This window comes from Triticum aestivum, chromosome 3B (assembly GCF_018294505.1).
Source record: "Triticum aestivum cultivar Chinese Spring chromosome 3B, IWGSC CS RefSeq v2.1, whole genome shotgun sequence".
In the NCBI taxonomy this organism is placed as follows: domain Eukaryota; kingdom Viridiplantae; phylum Streptophyta; class Magnoliopsida; order Poales; family Poaceae; genus Triticum; species Triticum aestivum.
In genome coordinates, this window is record NC_057801.1 from 538,004,618 (window position 1) to 538,022,335 (window position 17,718).

The 17,718-nt window shown below is 46.6% G+C and overlaps 1 protein-coding gene across 12 annotated transcripts; it reads right to left on the reverse strand.

The window, feature by feature from the left end:
* Positions 1-353: 353 nt before the first annotated feature.
* On the reverse strand, positions 354-14,963 carry LOC123070773 (protein SODIUM POTASSIUM ROOT DEFECTIVE 2). 12 transcript variants are annotated; one of them, XM_044494094.1, is made up of 15 exons: positions 14,262-14,955; positions 13,658-13,760; positions 13,471-13,578; positions 13,284-13,391; positions 13,097-13,204; positions 12,632-13,020; positions 11,888-12,549; positions 11,151-11,268; positions 10,235-10,330; positions 9,289-9,341; positions 9,112-9,148; positions 8,993-9,025; positions 8,250-8,328; positions 8,090-8,156; positions 2,258-2,915 (listed from the first exon to the last, which is right to left on the reverse strand). In XM_044494094.1, exons 1-12 carry the CDS (start codon positions 14,774-14,776, stop codon positions 8,998-9,000), a joined length of 2,325 nt encoding a protein of 774 aa, XP_044350029.1. In that variant the 5' UTR covers positions 14,777-14,955; the 3' UTR covers positions 2,258-2,915; positions 8,090-8,156; positions 8,250-8,328; positions 8,993-8,997. The 12 variants fall into 12 exon arrangements, with proteins under 12 accessions (XP_044350040.1, XP_044350039.1, XP_044350029.1 ...); XM_044494095.1 differs by having other exon boundaries at positions 2,383-2,549; XM_044494096.1 differs by lacking the exon at positions 2,258-2,915 and having other exon boundaries at positions 7,717-8,156; positions 11,888-12,537; positions 14,262-14,958.
* Between the last annotated feature and the right edge of the window lie 2,755 nt (positions 14,964-17,718).

Sequence of the window (17,718 nt, forward strand, 5' to 3'; positions counted from 1 at the left end):
AATAGCTCACCGTGTCGCCGATGAGATTGCTCGTCGGCGACTCTGTGCTCGTCGTGTCGGACGCGGCGCCGCAACCACCGCCCACCGATGCAGTCGAGGTACTCTAGTGTAACAATGTGTGTTATGGGTAGCTGTTAAGTCTTAATCATATTCCATGCAAGCAACCAAACAACATGCATTTATCTGACCACATACAATGCGAGCAACCAAACACGGTGCGTAGAGGCATCGTTAGGATGCAAGGAGAAGGCATGCAGGCAACCAATCAACATGCAGATGTTGGTTTTTTCTCTGCATATGCTCTGTCAGGTCCAACTGGGACAAGTATGCAAAGTGGCAAAAAACGATGCAGGTAACCAAACGCGCCCTAAAGCATGCTGCATGTATGGACGGGCTGTTTTTTTTCCTTTTGAGTAGATAGATCAACCAATTAGACCCAAGCACGCTCTTCTTCCTTGGCCCCCTAGTTACAAACTTTCAATAGTTTCTTCCTTGCCATGGTTGTGTGTGCTGCTACGTACGCGTGCCTTGCGTGAGAATCATGGCAAATATATTTGATTTTATCAAGTGAAATGTGTCACACCCACCCTATCAGCTTGTCATCATCATCATCGTCTATCTACTCGGAGTCGGGGAGTTGGGGGCCACCAACAGCTCCGCAAACTTCATCACCTTGGAGACGCTCTGCAGCACCTCGTAGGGCGTCACGTCCCCCGTCACGACCACCTTCTTCTTCTCCAAATCCACCTCAAACGACGACACACCTGGACACACAGGAAAATAACCAAATGTCAGAGATGATCGCCGTCCGGGACTCGGCTCGTAAATCAACATAGTTTAACCGAACTGATAATATCTATCGATGCGGATGCTCCGACAATGAGCCGTACGGCGAAGGTGGTGGCAGGTCAATTATGAGCGCTGCAGCAGTAGTACCAAATCTTGGCCACCGACTGGCGGTGCCACCAAAAGTTTTTCCAGAAAAGGCAGGCAGCCCTGCACATGCGCAGGGTACCAACATGTGCAGATGTGCCCAAGCATGCATGCACGCAGCGGCAGCGGTATCGCGAACGGAGGAAACCCGATCCATGCATGCATCGGCGCGTGGTCGCCTGCCCGCGCGGCCAAAACGACACCGGAGCCGACTCAGGCGCACAGGCCCGAATGGATCGACGCCCACCCGCCACCGGCTGCGGTGAGTCGGTGACCTGTGTTTTATTCCGTAACATGCCACAACAGTAGCACTAGTGTACTAACCTAAAAGCTTTCCGGAGCTCATGGCTGCGTGGCTGTGTTCACTGCTTGCCGTTAGCCCACCAACGAAATTTGTGGTTTTGGCGCACAGAGGTCAACCTGCCGCAGGGCATTCTTCCTTCCCGCGTCTGACAGGCCGCGACTTATCTCTGCTCCAAATGCTTCTGGACTTCTGAGACGTTGCGCTCCTATCCCCGTGACCCTGACGCCCGCCCATGTGGTGGCTACCACGCCACTCTACTTTGAAAAATTATTATCCGGTCTACAGATCCGCGCCACATTTCACAGTCGTTGATTACTTCGAGATCCTGGATATACTAATGCTCCGCCCCACTAATAAGAAATGGACGCTCTATTTTTTTTATCAAATGATACTAGCAGTAAGAAATGCACACTTGGCTGTGTCTGAATTATCAACAGATCGAGGTGGCGTTGAAAGGGAAGAGAAAATTAGAGTAAGATACGAGGCAGAAATCTGCTGTGTTTTGTGCAGGTTCGAAAGCAATTGCAGTGAGATAATCAAGGGAAAAACAAGCTGTCAAATTGTCCCTTAGCGAATACTAATTAGCAAAGCTTACGGCCAGATCAGTTGTATAACTCTGCAATTCCTTTTTTGTTTGGAGTGAAATGATAGGAACTTTATGATAACAAGTACCCCAGCATGATTGTATGCTTTTAGCGCTATGCCCTATCAAAAGAATCTCAACACTGCCCAGAAAAAGGGATTTAAAGGTTCAGTTCTCATTCGCATGGTACCTTCCATCTTGGAGATGTGCTTCTGAACTTTCCTGGCGCATCCGTAGCAGTGCATAGACACCCTCAGCTCCACCGTCTGCATCCATAGTGAATATTAGCAGTCATATTGCGCAGAGGCATCTTAGATAGAGAGATAGAACGGGTGTTAATTCTTGTTTACCTTTGGCTCTAGATGGAAAGCAAGAGTCTTAGCCCCACCGCCGAAGTCCTTGAGCTTGAGCAGCTCGTCCAGCTGAGCGCTCACCAGGGCCTTCCCCTCGTTCTCCTCGTCCTCGTCCTCCACCGCGTGCACGCAGACGCAAGCGTTGGCGCACACGGAGAGCGAGAAGCAGTCCATCACCCTGTCCAGCCCTAGCTTCCTCCCCATCCTCTCCTCTCTCTCTATCTCTATCTCACTCACCACGGTTTCTCTCTCTCTCCCTCTCTGAAGTCTCTGAGAAGTGAAGCTGTGAAGTGAAAAGCGCACTGCTAAGCGCAGAGACCCTTTTAAGGCGACGAGGAAGAAGAGACAAGCTGGTACGCGCGCTGAGCGAGCAGACCTACCAAAGCAAAGCCAAGCGCTTGGAATGAGGCAAGGGATGAGAATATATATGCATATAAGCAGCAGCGCCGGGCAGTATAGAAGTGGGCTATAGCTCAAAAGTCCGAAGCAGCTCCCGATGTTGAATACAATTATTATAGCTTTTGTTTTGGTGCAAGACAGAGTCATGAGCCGGTTTGACAAGGGGGCTGGACAGACAGACAAGCTGGCAAGCCCTCCATGTGACAATGTGCTTGCTTATTGGCGCTACCACTTGTGGAATTATGCATTTTGGAACACAGGCACATCGCGATGCCCATGCGTACATACAACACTACGCCTTGAGCTGAAAGCATAACCATAGAATATATAGAACCCAATCATCCTGCAAATGAGAGGCTGGCCTTTACACAAGTAACCGAAAGCCCTCCTTTTCGGAAGGAAATAATACATATACAAGTAACTGAAAACAAGGAAAAAGTTAGGTTAGACACGTCAATGTTCACAGGTTGCCACATACGTGTCTTTCACTTGTGCGCATCGGCGATCAGTGTGTAGTGTATGTTTGTAGCTTTCCGTTCGGTGGGGAAAATATATGCGCTGCAACGTGAGCATACGTACATACACAAGCAAGACGGCGACGATTATTACCATATAAAACCATATCCGCCTTACCCTTGCGCCGAAGAGACACGAGAGGACATCACAATTTTAAACAAGGGCGCTTAAGGGTACGTATAGAATAGGCTCTGGTCACCTTCATTGACGCATGCCACAGTGCATCTCTTCCTTGCAGACCACGACTTTGCAAAATGACGACGACCTTTTATTTTTTTGGGCAACTGCCACTGCATCTATTCAAATTTGGCAAATTATATGGCGATTTTGCTCGGTTCGTTTGGTGGAATGCAGACTAATTCCAAGGGCGTGTTTGGTTGCCCGCATCAGGTCCAGCCTGGCCCGCGCGAGAAGAAAGTGACCCGTTTGGTTACCTGCGTTCACTGTGCGGCCCGCATCGCACGAAACTTAAAACACGTCCAGGCCAGGCCCAGGGGAAATGCACGAATCGGCAGTAGCTCGCGAGCCTGGCTCGGGCGAGGCAGGGGAGGGCGACGCGCCTCTCCCCTCGTGCGAGCAGGGGAGATGGCGCGAGCTCGCCCGCGTCGCTGAAAAATCGGCGGGAGGATTTCGGCTCACCTCCCGCCGAGTCCACCCCTATTTAGCCCCTCCCTCACCGTCCAACTCCCGCCACCATTCTTCCTCCGTTCGAGCTTTCCCGCCGACGCGCATCGGCACCGACGAGCAGGTAAGTGGCGCATCTTCATCGGCCGGCGGTCCACGGCGTCGGTGCTCCTTCACCGGCCAGCGTTCATCTTCCATGCCGTCCCCCCTCGTCCTCAAGCTGCAGCCATGGCCTCTGTGAGTTCAATCCCCCTTTCTCTCTGTTCCTTCTAGCTAGATCTGAGCTGCAGCTAGGGTTTGATCTAGATGCATGGTTGATTAGTGGTCTGATCTGTGAGCTGATATGGTTGGTTGCTATGCTGCGGTTGCAATTCGTGGTAGGGCTAGATATTCAAGCATGTGGTAGGCTAGATTAGTACTAGAGTTTGAAGTTGAACCTTGTGCTTGTGTTGAATCATGCTTAGATCTGTGATTTGTAGCTATTGGTGGTCCATTTGTAGCATGTTGTTTGTTGTAGATGTATGTTCCTACTCATAGATTGTCCGGTATGCTTAGTATGATAGTGATGAAGCATGTGCTTGCTATGATAGTGATGAACCATGTACATGTATGCTCCTGCTTTCATGGATTGTCCGGTATGTTGTGTGCTATGCTCATTGTTAATGTGTGCTACGATTGTAGGACACGACCACGCAGACGCAAGATCTTAGTCAGGCCCTTGTCGTGTCCGACAGCCAATTTGCTCCATCGTTTGTCGAGGACTCGCAGCCTATGTCTAAGATGGCACCTGATTCAGAGGTGTTCGAGTCTGATTCCCTCTATGTGCCAATAGTGCTTGTTGAGCCAACTCCTCCTCCTGCTGCTGCAGCAATCAAGCTAGCAGGAGCAAAGGCAAAGAAGGATGGTAGGTCGAACAACATGAAGTGGCAGCCGTTCATGTCCATGTTCGTGCTGAACAAGATGTGTGAGCTCATCTCTAGTGGAGTTAGGACTGACAAGGGCTTCAAGAAGGTGCACTTGAACATCGTTGCGAAGCATGTGTTCGAGTTCTGTGGGCAAGAGGTGTCTGCCACCCAGGTGTACAACCACCTGAGGAAGTGGAGAAGTCGATGGATCCAAGTGTCCAAGTTGAGAGACCTTAGCGGTGCCTCATGGGATGAGAACACTTGCTCCATAGTTCCGGAGGCAGAGCACTACGCCGGCCCGGTTAGCTCACAGCCCTCTTCCTTTTCATACTGTCCACCATTGCCTACTCCTAATCGCAACTAACAACACTTGTGTTTCATTCTTAGGACCACCCAAGGGACGTTGAGTTCCTCAACACACCCATCCAGAACTACAGCCAGATGCAGCACATCTTCTCCTTCGGGCTGGCAACTGGGAAGCATGCCATGGGCTCGGGTGAGCCTCTTGGTTCTCTCATGCCAGACTTCCCTGGGACACAGAACGTCGAGGTCCTTGATGACCCTGACAAGCCCGCTGCGAAGCCCTTCGACAAGCCATTTGACCCCGTCCATGATAGGAAGAGGAAGAGGAAGAGAGGAGGCCTGATGGAGGAGGAGATCAATGTCTTTTGCAGCATGACTGAGGCGGTGAAGGAGGTGGCAACAACCATCAGGGAGTGCAAGCCCCTCGATGTCCACCCTGACCTGTATGGCGCTGTCATGACCCAGGGTGGATTCAGCGACGAGGCTCTCATGGCAGCTCTCAGCCACCTTCTTGACAACAAGGCCCGGGGTGTTGGGTTCGTTGCCATGGCCGACGCTCACAGGGTGCTATGGCTCAGGAGCTGGTTGGGCAAGCACTACTACTAGAGTAGTGCTGCCTGTGAGCGTGCATGATCCCCGACAGCGATGGCGATGGCGACGACGACGACGATGACGGTGACGACGTACATTTTGTGTAGCTAGGGCTCAAAAACTATTTGATGGTCTGTATATTTTGGTGAGGTGGTATATACTAACCCCTCACGCTGATGGTGAACTTGCGGTGGTAGGACGACATCCTCTTTTGGATGTGGTGGTAGGTTAACACCAAGGTAGTGCTAGGTTGAACTTGCTATGCCGTATGATCATGCATGCTTTACTTCTCTTCTGCTCCATTGTTGTTTGTGTGCTACTTTGCTTGCTACTTGTGCTCCATTGATTTGCTGCTTCTACTCTTACTCTTGTGCATTGCTAGGGCAAGTGGTATGCCGTGTTCATCGATGAGGTTCTAGGGGTTTATAGTTCATGGGAAGAAGCCAATGCACAAGTGGCATCGTATAGCAACAACAACTATAGAGGGTTCAAGACTAGGCAGACAGCAGAACAAGCTTACTCCGCCTGGGTGCGAAAGCACGGAGGCAGCAGTGTTGACAGTGGCAAGGTTGGAGATGTCAAAGTGGAAGCTGCTAAGGTGGATCGTCAGTTTGGGCTGAAGTTGAAGAACTTCATCTTCGCCCAGTTCATCACCATTGCTGTGTTGTGGCGTTGATGTGCTAGGTGTGATCACTGTGGGTAAGCTCACCAACTAGGGTACAAGGTAAGCACAACATGTACGCCGTATGCAACCAAACGCCGTGTTCATGTGCCGCTAGGGCCAATGCAGGCAGCCAAACAAAGTGCACTTGCGTATTAACTAATGCAGGGACACTAGATGCAGGTAACCAAACAAGTTGTAGATGGCGTATTAGGGCATGTTTTTGCTCAACCAGACTGGGTTGAAAAGTATATGCGATGCAGACACTGTAGCAAACGGCAACCAAACACGGCCCAAGTGACTGCATCAACGCACTCCTCTGCGTGTTCATGAGAGAACGGATGTACTAGTGCCATTCAAGCGTTCATCTTTTGGCGGCAGTACTAACTCGAGGGAGAAGAATCTCTCGGTGCTACTACCATCTCGAGTTGTATGGTGCTGTCACCTTTCTACTCGCCGAAAGCTAGCATAATGCGCTCCAAGAGATGGGATTGATTGATTAATTCGTCATATCTGCAGATGGCTATGCGCAACATCTTAATCGCTTCCAGCTTTGATCCAGTGAGCGGGGAATCTAGTGGTGGGCCTCCGCGATTTACTTGCCTGCTCGGCGCGCGAATGTCTGTGTGTGTGCGTCTATCTGCAAGGCAATGGCCCGACGGACAAGCATGGCAGGCGGGCCCAGCCAGCACGGCATTATTGGATCGCTGGGCTGGGGGCGCAGGTGAGGCCGTACGCTTGCCCGAGAGGGACGGGGTGTACCATTTGCCTCCTTGTGAATCGATGCCCGAATCATGATGAAGCCAACACGATCTGTGACAAGTTTTCAGTACCTTCCGCCACTCTCCATGTCTGCCTGGGCCACCCCAGCCAGCACTCTAGGTGCCCGGTACTATCTGCTTACTGCGAAATGAAATTTAGAGACGTTTCACCAGAAATGTTTGCTTTAGTTCAACCGAAACGACGATGAGCCGATGGTGTGAGGGTGATGTGTGTCTCGCGGACGGCCGAGAGCCATACCACGTGTGCCCAAAACTTACCCGCGGAAACGAGACCGAGGGAAAAGCATATGAGCACTATAGTGTGGTTGGCTCTTTCTGTGGAGTGTATCCATCCATCATATGCACGGGAAAAGCCATTGTTCTGTCTCTTCGGGCAACCAGAAATGAGCTGCGATCTAGGCTTGGTGGGTGTTCGGATTCCATGCCGGCATGTAAATGAACACCACTCTCGGCAGAGATAGCCAGATAGAGTGCTGCTTGTGACCAACTCACAAGCTCAAGTGTGCACAGCCAGGGCCCAGGGGACCCCTTTGCCATGTCCTAACCACGATCATGTTTTCGTGCTTGGAGCCGAATGTGGAGCATGAGACGAACTACTGAACTAGGATGAAGAGGACATGTCCTTCTGCCTTGCCCGTTTTGCGCAGAGGGAATCTATCTGTGTGGACTGTGCTTGCAACCAGATGTTCACCAGACACGAATAACTGATCCAAATCATCCAACGGACAGGAATCGTATGGCTCTCTTCCCTGACTACAAGACTGGGTTTAACCATGTACTAGCAGCACATAAGAACAGAACTATAAGCAGCATACAAAATAATCTGCACTAAGTACGTCAAAAGAGTACGAAGACATGGCTAACCACCAACTAGGAGTCAACATGCTACTACTAAATACTACTCCCTCCGTCCGGAAATACTTGTCATCAAAATAAATAAAAGGGAATGTATCTAGACGTATTTTAGTTCGAGATACATCTCTTTTTATTCATTTCGATGACAAGTATTTTCGGACGGAGGGAGTAATAGCGAGAAGAAATATCAAACCAAGGCCATGCTGACAAAACGATCAAATCAACCGGAAATTACTACGGAAGAGAAGAGAAGAGCAGAGCAGAGCAGAGGCAAAGTTACTTCTCTTGACCAGGAGCAAGAGTACACGGATCGGAACTGCCACCTTGGGATCATCATGGTGAGAGATCTGCCAAGGTCATAAGCAATCAATAGTGGCATGTCCATGAGGAAAAATGACAAACAAGAAAAAACATACTGGCATGTAGTTAGAATGGAATACCAGACCCAGCAGAAGGAGCAGGCCAGTGCACAGGAGACAGGACTATAGCAAAAGGACTTGCTTACTTAAACAGTCCAACCTGCCAAGATTACATCGAGCAGCAAAATTACACATTTTACACCCACGAATCGTATGACCTAATTTAGACTTTTACATGCCACACACATGATTGAACAAACAATGAAAAATCACAATACATATACTTAAGAGCATATAAAGGTTGCTCTATGTTTCCTAGTGATTGCTGAACCCAAGGTAGTTCAAGAAGAATGAGATGCTAGCCAACTCATAGCAGAATTTTGCAAACGAATAGGTTGGTGGTTCCAAAGAAACCAAAATAGAATATGAATATACAGTTGTACAAACAGCAAAGGGGAGAACTTCCTCCCATGGCAGTCAAAGTGCCAATTGCCCAGAAACAGTGAACACATCATCCAAAGCCTATGTGTTACTATAACAAAACCTAGATTCACAAATCAATGCAATTAAGTGCTGTCAATAACGAAGAGGGCAGCATCTTTTTCCAAGATCTACTCGGAAGCCGCAAAAGTGGGCATACCTGGTGTATTTTGTTACAGTGACAAAGTGCTTCGGGAGGAAAAAACAAGGAGCTCAGGGCTTGGACTTAGTACTGAGCTGTGCGCTATAATTGACAGCCGTAGCAATACAATGCAGAATGCGGTAGTTCTAATAAAGACTGAAAGCTGATACTGTGGATTCACTTTGGTTGTCACTAAACTCACCATGTTCATGAAGCGAAGTTCATCTCTGAGTATCTGATAAATTATAAGCGATGTCAATACATATACTTGGTGTTAACACGACACAGAAACCTTAATTAATTCCCATGATCTGAACTTACCTGAGAAGTTTGTTCTTGCGCTGGCCAAGCTCATGACCTACAACCTCCGCCAAAAAGGTAAGATATAAAATATAAGTTGTACTTATAGAATAAGATCTAGAGAATAATTACCATTTAAACATCAGTTAAGACTAAAAAAATACAGAATATGCAATGAGACTGAGTGGTTTCTTTCACCTGGTATTTCAGGGGAGTTCAACAAAACAGGAACTTCAGTCACACAATGGTATCTGCAGGGAAAAAGAAGAAATTAACATAAAGCAATGGGTATTCATCTTTCTTGTACTGCACTGTAGTTCTTGTTTGTCTATGCAAGTTTCACAAGCAAAATATGCAATCTGACTTGAAATAGTCAGGCCGTTGGCAGGCCCTCTACATGGATACAAAACCTCGAATCTGTAAAGAACTGGAACGAAGACACGAAATGCATACACCAAGATACAAGGTATAAAGTTACACAAATCCGTGTGTTGTACAGTGATGCCTATAAAAGAATCAATGGAACAGATGGTGAAACGCAAAAACCTCCAACATCCCATTCCCAATATCCATGAAGCCATATACTGACTTCCTCTTTTCGAAATTTTTTTTTACCGACTTCCTACACAGAAACGTTTTTCTACTGTTTTATGACTTATACTGGAACTCCCAGGAAGGCAGCTAAAGCAAAAGTCCGACTTGCAGCGGGAACACGGTACAGAGAAAGGCTAGTTGAGAACCTTGTAATTGTCGAGGCCAGCCATTCAATTCAGTGTAACCAGAAAATTTGAGCTACAGATTGTAAGAAGACATAGGAAAAACTAGCTCTGAGATTATGGTGTCCTAATAATCTGCATGCTGTAATTGTGATTACGTTGAAGATAGCCATAATCTTTAGCACCAATCAGACCACAAAGTGTGCCAATAAAAAATACTGACCAGGAGTATACATACAACTGTAACTGTTATAGGTGATTATTTTTCAGAGTTCAGATGCTAAACTCTGACTGCAACTGATTTAACTACAACTGCAGTTAGGCAAATACCAGCTAGCTTTGTTGCGAAGTATATACATACACCTATAAGGTGAGAACACGATATCTGAAAGCGTGTAACATAAAGGACACCGAAGTTAGGATTTTACCTTGGGAATACTGATGGTTGGGGATAATGACTGCCAATATAAGAAGGATCATATGTTGCCCCAAGAACCCCAGTAGCACCAGACAATGTTTGCAGCCTAATTTTCAGCAAATGAAGTCAAAGAGGGATCAAATGCCGGTTTAGATCAAAGAATAAGATAACACGATCCAACCATAGTAAAATGGATGTAACTAGAATTGCTGGCTACTGATTAAGAGCTCAGCTAATTAAGCACGTTCAACCAATCTTAACAGCAAATTCGAGGATCCTACAAAATGGAATCAGACTATTTTTGCCAGTAACTACCATGTAATCAACCAGTTCAGTACCATGATGTTCTTCCTAGGAACCCATGGTTGTCATATTCATCTAATCTATTCTGTAATAGCACATGACAGGAACGTACAGTATCCGTGGATACCATGCCAAATACAGAGAGGCCTTCAGCACGCCATGGATAAGTTTGTCTGTATGTCTGATAATTTTTCTACAGGAAAAAAAAACATTTATGGCATGGCATGGATAAGTGTAGGACTGTTGAGAGTTGAGACATAGGTTGGCCCAAATGACTCGTCTATTGGCAATCTGCCTTGGCGTCCTTTTTTTCTTCTTCTTTTTGCTGATTTTATTGTATTTGTAATAATTTGGTTGTATTCATCCTTAGCTGGTGCAGAGGCTGGGGGTAATGAAGCTTCCATTTTCTAAAAAAAAACAGCTTGGCCCAAATAATAGTACTAACAAGATAACAAGTTTTTTTATGAACCCTGCAGAGTGCACCACAACCAATCACAAATATCCGTAGTACTCATGAAGAAGTTTGCTAAATGGAGTTTGCAGCTTCAATATCAAGATACCAATCAGAAAAATGAAGCAATACTTCTTCCGAAAGATCTATACGAAAATTGAATCCCACATACCAAGTAATTTTATTAAGCTCAGAATTGTCACTGGGTTGATGAGCCAAAAGTCCTGGGAAAGCCATAGCAGTGCATGGGATATCAGGTCCCCTAGGATGCTGCTCACCAAACTTCATAACTGCCGAGGAAATGGAGTTCAAAATTAGGGTAACAGAGAATGTGCAGGACCAGAGCCTCAAGCATGCACACATTTCAGAAGAAAAGGACATGTACAAGAGTATGGAGTATATAGTATGGCAATGCAGACTGAGAATATAACACATAGGATAACATTAGCACAATACCCCAAGATTAGGTAAGAACCAGCAAGGCTACAACTCTGCAAATAAAATGATACCTAGACCTAATCCTTATTCTGGAATGACCACAGAGTAGTATTTCCTGAAGTTCTCTAGCAGATAGGCTACAGTTGACACTTGGCCCATACGCACTTCTGGAGCTCCAAATCGCAAAGAAAGGAACTATTTGAGTTATCAAATTCATGCTAGAATATTTAAAACTTGTTGAAATCAAATCTCGTTGCCATTTCCCCACTTTGTTAAGTGCATGACTGCATGAAAGTTTCTGTACCAAGTCAGAACAAACTTTAAATGGTTGGGCTGCTCTACTTTTTTTACGGGGTGGTTGGACTGCTCTACTGGTTGCAATTGTATAATTAAATTCATATATGTCATGTATCCCAACTAACAATACATACCTTTTTTTTAATTTTTTTGAGGGGAACTAACAATACATACCTGGCAATACTGCTGGAGTGCCAAGAGTAAGGTCCTTTGCTCCTGTAACATCAAGAGCATGACCTCCACCACAAGGGAGAGAGCCACTCACTGCTTCTACCTTATCATTTTGCACTATTATAACAGATGGTGCTAAAGAATTGTTTGACCCAGGAGGGGGACTGGTCTCTGCATCTTCAGTTGAACTTATCAGTGTATTTTGTGGATGAGACTGAATTTTGCTGGCACTGGCAATGTTTTGATGAAATATCTGAGTAGAAAGTTTGTTCTTTGTGGGGACACCAATGTTCAAACCACTTCCTTGATCCCTGGATTCTGAATATTGGCTATTTGATGTTGATACAGTTGAGTGAGAACCAAGGTTAGGCATGCCTTTTACCATACTAAGAGAACCAGCAGTATTTCCATGCTCACCAGATGGAGCAAATGCCTTCACTCCAAAACTGGAACGAGATTGAGGTTTCAGAGAACTATGTGCCATTCGAACAGAGGATGAGAAGAGCTTACTTAAAATGTCAGGTCGTGCTTTCCTTCTTTCTACAAAGGGGGGTTCTTGCTTTGACGTAAACTCTTGTTCATTCTGCAAACTTAAAGTTCGATGTGAGTTCTTTTCCACACCTGTATCAGAACAGCCCTCCTCATTCTGTGATCTGGAATATGTCCTATGAAGCATAGGCAACAACATAGTTAATGCTAAATTCAGCTAGCAATCTCTAAGAAGGGAGGAATGGATTCACACTTCACCTATTGTTTTGCACTGAAGAGGTTTGGAAAGTATTCTTCCAGGTAGGTTGGTAGGGCCTTGATGGTTTCCCTCTGTTAACATTTGGTGCATTGTTGTGACCTTTAGCATTCACATAACAGATACGAGATTCTGTCCGAGCATTATAAAAGTTCTGCTCGTCATAGTACGAATGGGATTTTCTTGGAACACTTCTGTAGTTCTTGGCGCTGTAATAGGAAGTTTTGGCCTCTTTTGGAAATCTATTGTAGTTGTTGATACTCCCATACTTGTAGTCTGCTCTGTAATCATGATAATATGATGCGGATTTGGTTCCTTCTAGATAACCATGGTTAACGTCATGAGTTCTACCACCAGCCCATGCTCTAAAAGGACTTCTTGGCCTCCTTGTCTAAATAAAGCAAAGATAATCAACGAAGTCAGTAAGAACACTACATAATAGATAGGGGAAAAGGCGTGATACACACACTGTCATGTTGAACATAACGGGTATTGATCTCATCAAACCGGTCATGGTTAGCGTCATGAGTTCTACCACCAGCCCATGCTCTAAAAGGACTTCTTGGCCTCCTTGTCTAAACAAAGCAAAGCAAATCAACAAAGTCAGTAAGAATAATAGTACACAATAGATAGGGGGAAAGGCATGAAACATACACTGTCATGTTGAACATAATGGGTATTGATCTCATCAAACCGATCATGGTTAACATCATGAGTTCTACCACCAGCCCGAGCTCTAAAAGGACTTCTTGGCCTCCTTGTCTAAACAAGGCAAAGCAAATCAACGAAGTCGGTAAGAATACTAGTACATAACAGATAGGGGGAAAGGCATGAAACATACACTGTCATGTTGAACATAATGGGTATTGATCTCATCAAACCGATCATGATTAACATCATGAGTTCTACCACCAGCCCAAGCTCTAAAAGGACTTCTTGGCCTCCTTGTCTAAACAAAGCAAAGCAAATCAACGAAGTCAGCAAGAATACTAGTACATAACAGATAGGGGGGAAGGCGTGATACAGACACTGTCATGTTGAACATCATGGGTATTGATCTCATTAAACCGATCATGCAGCCATACGCTGTCATCTTTAGAATTCCATAACTTTTGGCCACCGGAAAAGTCCCTGAATTAATAACATGGACATATCAGTCAGACAATATGGGCTAAAATTTGCAGTGAATACAGATGGAAAAAAAATTATATAAAAGGGAGCAAACTTCAAACTCTACCAATTTCTAGATGTGCCAAGCAATCAATGACAGAGAGTAACAAAATGCAGTTAGGTACCAGTTTATCTCTTTAAGCTCTTACAACAAACAGTACTTGTACAAGTTCCATCTAGACAGTGTTACACGATGTTTCCTTTGAATGCACGATCTTATCGTACAATCTCCAATCGTGGAACAGTTGATTCACTCTAAGCATGTAGAGGTGCTCCTACCAAGATACCTCGCCATTTTTCATGTGGGGGGCTTAAATTTGATCAACAATCCTTGCTGCAACTAAAATGCGATGCACATGCTTTCAGAGTTCAGACTAGCTTGTACGGTCACAGAGACATAATACTGAGCCTCAGATGAACATCCGAAGAGGAAGCAACCAGTGAAAGACGAAAGGCTCGAACCTCTGGCGCCCGCGGCCGCGGTTTTCCTTGTTCTGGAAGCGATCATCGTGCATGTAGAAGGCACCTGTTCTCGGCACGGCGTCGGGCTCGAACCCCTTGTTCTCCTTGTCCTCTTCTTTCAGTTCGGCTCCCGTCTCAGCCTGGGCCTCCTCCTCCTCCTCCTCGTACTTCCCCTCGTCCTCCGGCGCCGCAGCCACCTCATCCGGCGTCACTTCCTTGGCCTCTCCACCGCCCCCAGATCCTGCGTCGAACTCCTTGCGAACCTCCTCGCATTCCTCAGAACCCTCGTCTTCGCCGTCCACCTCGGCCGCGCCCAGCTCGTCGGAGTCGGAATTGGACCAGACCACCCTCGGCGGCGGCGAGGAACCACTCCCCCCACCGCCGCCGCCATCGCCCTCCTCGTCGTCGCTCGCCGCCGCGCGGCGCCTCAACGCCGGGAGGGGCGAGTCGTCGACGTCGCTCACGTCCTCCGTCGCGTCCCCCTCCGCCGTCGCCGCCTTCTCCTCTTCAGCCATAGAGGCCGCCGCGCCAATTTGGGCGAGAATGCTAGGGTTTAAGCTAGGGTTTGAGGGAATCCGGAAGGTTCGAGAGGCTTCTCGACCTCGCGTGGAAAGCTGTTCTGTTTTTTGGCGGACTGGCTTGATTCGATCACCTTTTCTGATCGATCAGCTTCTCTCTGTTGTGAGGGGAAAGAGAAGGGCATTCATTAGCTGGAGCCACTATGCAAAACCACTGGGAGGTCCAGCTAAAAAACAATTTAGGGATGTTGAGGCGCCGACAAGTGGGCCACAGTAATGAGATTTTAGTATGTGTACACGGCGGTAGCTAGGTGTCATCTGCCTGCTAAATCCCCAATTAACAGCCTGCAAAACAGTCGTCGGATTTAATTACGTGCGACCGTCGGATTGAAGCCACGTGTCACCAGGAACAACAACTCTCGTTGTCTTCCACAGCGTTGCTGCAACCGTTGGATGTGGAAGCAAAATCTCCACCTCCTTTGCAGCTCCACTACACCCCGCCCGAGGCCAAGGCGAGTAGTAGATCGTCGTCGCCAATGCACCATCGCCGCCGACGCACCATCGCCTCTACCACCGCCAACACCGACGCAGCATCGCCTCTACCACCGGCCGCCGTCGCCGACGCAGCATCGCCCCGTACACCTTCCCACACCATGGCATCTCCCCGCATAGTGTGGTCTATGTTGTCGGCCGTCGTGGCTTGAAGCTTCGGTGCTCCATCCAGTGGCACGCAAGCCGAATCGACCCCGATTCTCGCCGGTGAGTCAATTCCACAAACTGGAGTTGCAAGGGAGCTCCGTGATCCTCCTGTATTCTCTGCTAAAGGTTCCCAGCTAGCTCCTTGCATGGTTGGGTAAGTTGCTCAAAACCCTAGCTATTCAGCTCCAACCCTAGCTATCCAGCTCCTTCTCGTGAAGCATGAAGCAAAAGAAAATTGGTGTACTGTGTTTGTGATTTCGTGAATCTCATGAAGCATGAAGTGTTTAGCATGAAGTACAAATTGCATTAAAAAATGTGCAGGGAGGGGGGAGTTAAGGTGCATGTGTGGTGAATTGTTCCGATATGTGCATGTTGGTAATGCTATGTGTGGTGAAAATAGTAGTTGTCTTGGTCGCTGACTTTGTTCACTGACTCTGACTCTGTTTGCTATGTTGCAATTAAAACATAGTAGTTGTGTTGGTCAAGTTTCTTCACTAGTAAAGTTAGACATGAAGAATCTACTAGGCAAAAGCTAATTTGTAGTAAACATTGTCACCTTGATTAGCTTAGCATTGTGAATCATTGTTGTAGCATGTAGTAGAAGCATTTTATTTAGTATGATGAGGTGGAAAAAAACTGAAGTTATACATTTCTAGAAGCACTAATTCCTCTCTGCATTCTACCTTTTTTACTGACAATGTGATTATTATTTTCTGCAACAATAAAAACGACCAAAAAAGGGCTGCTGGCGCTGGAGTTGATGATGATGAGAGCTACATCATGAGCAAATTTCTGCTGCAAATGGAGTCAATATGGAAGGGATGATTAATGTTGCTGATGTGCAACACGATAGAGATGATGCAGATGATGATGCAATATCCTCGCAGCCTCTTGTTCCATATGTGGGCATGACCTTTGATTCAATTGACGATCATATGTGGGCATGACCTTTGATTCAGTTGACGATGCAAGAAAATTCTACAACACATGCTTTCAGCTGAGGGTTTGGAATAAGAACATCTGCTTCGAAAAATAGCCAGGCGAAAGGACCCACGGAGTTAATTAGTAGGACTTTCACATGTGTTCATGCACGAACTAATGGAAGCAAACGTGAATTTGATAGCACTACAGATAGTATTGCAACAGAGTCAAGCAATGCTAGCAAACACCCTGGACTTTGGATGAACATGGGGTGACACAAGCAAAAGGAACAGGTTGCAACATCACGATTGCAAGGCTCACATGATTGTTGGTCTCCGAGATAACCGATGGATCGTCACATGTTTTACAGAAGAGCTGTAACACCCCTAGTGTCAAGCTACAGAAATATCCCCCTAATGGTGCCATGTCATCATATTACTGTTGCTAATCCTCACTTCATCTCAATCACAATTCAAATCCAAATTTAAAGTCAAATAAATTATTTCTTCAAAAAAATGTTCGTTGGGTTGAAAAAATTCACTAACTAATTTTCATGAATAGACCAACATTATTTGAATTATTGATATGCCCTTAACCTATTTTAAACTGGACCAAACAACCCCAAAGTAAATCTTTTCTATTTAAACAAAACTAAAATGAATTCAAATATTCCTCAAACTTTTATGGCAGTGCCTAAAAATTGCATTGAGAATTGTGGGCTAAGTCTTATATTTTTATAAAACTATTTTACTGTTAAAATTAAGTCAAAACAGATTTAAATAGAAAAGAAACAAAAGAAAAGGAAACTGCCTAGCACCTACTCTGCACTATAGCCCATCATTTCTCCCTGTACCAGGCCCAACCCAATCCCCACCCGTCTCCTACCTAGCTACAGAAGCTGCAGGGGCAGCCATGGCGCCATCTACATGGCCGGCGCCACACGTCGAGCATCCCTCGGCTCCTTTGTTGGATAAGAACGTTGCCCACGATACCCCCGGCAACCCTAGCCACTTTTCCTCCTCCCCATCGAATCCCACGCTCGAACCCGAGCTCGCCATATGCGTCCATGGCCGCGCCACCATCGTAGTCGTGGCCACCGGCCGTCGCTCGCTGTTCCAAGGAGTCACGGAGCCCCGGCGGGTTCTTCTTCATCGACAACACCACCGGATCAAAGCCAGGTAGCACTTGCGACGCCGCTCACTTCCGTTCTCTTTGTCGGGATCCGCCTCATCCCTCATGTCGATCCGCTCCTCACCGACCGTCCCCGGCCTTGACGAGCCCACCCCGAGCTTCACTGTGAGCCCCGTCTCCTCCTCGAC

Excerpts from the sequence above, each read along its gene's own strand:
- LOC123070773 (XM_044494094.1), bottom strand. The coding sequence starts at position 14,776 with ATGGCTGAAGAGGAGAAGGCGGCGACGGCGGAGGGGGACGCGACGGAG. Across the intron at positions 12,550-12,631 it reads TCTTCAGTGCAAAACAATAG|GACATATTCCAGATCACAGA; the intron begins GTGAAGTGTGAA and ends TATGCTTCATAG. Across the intron at positions 11,269-11,887 it reads CACTCCAGCAGTATTGCCAG|TTATGAAGTTTGGTGAGCAG; the intron begins GTATGTATTGTT and ends TTTCCTCGGCAG.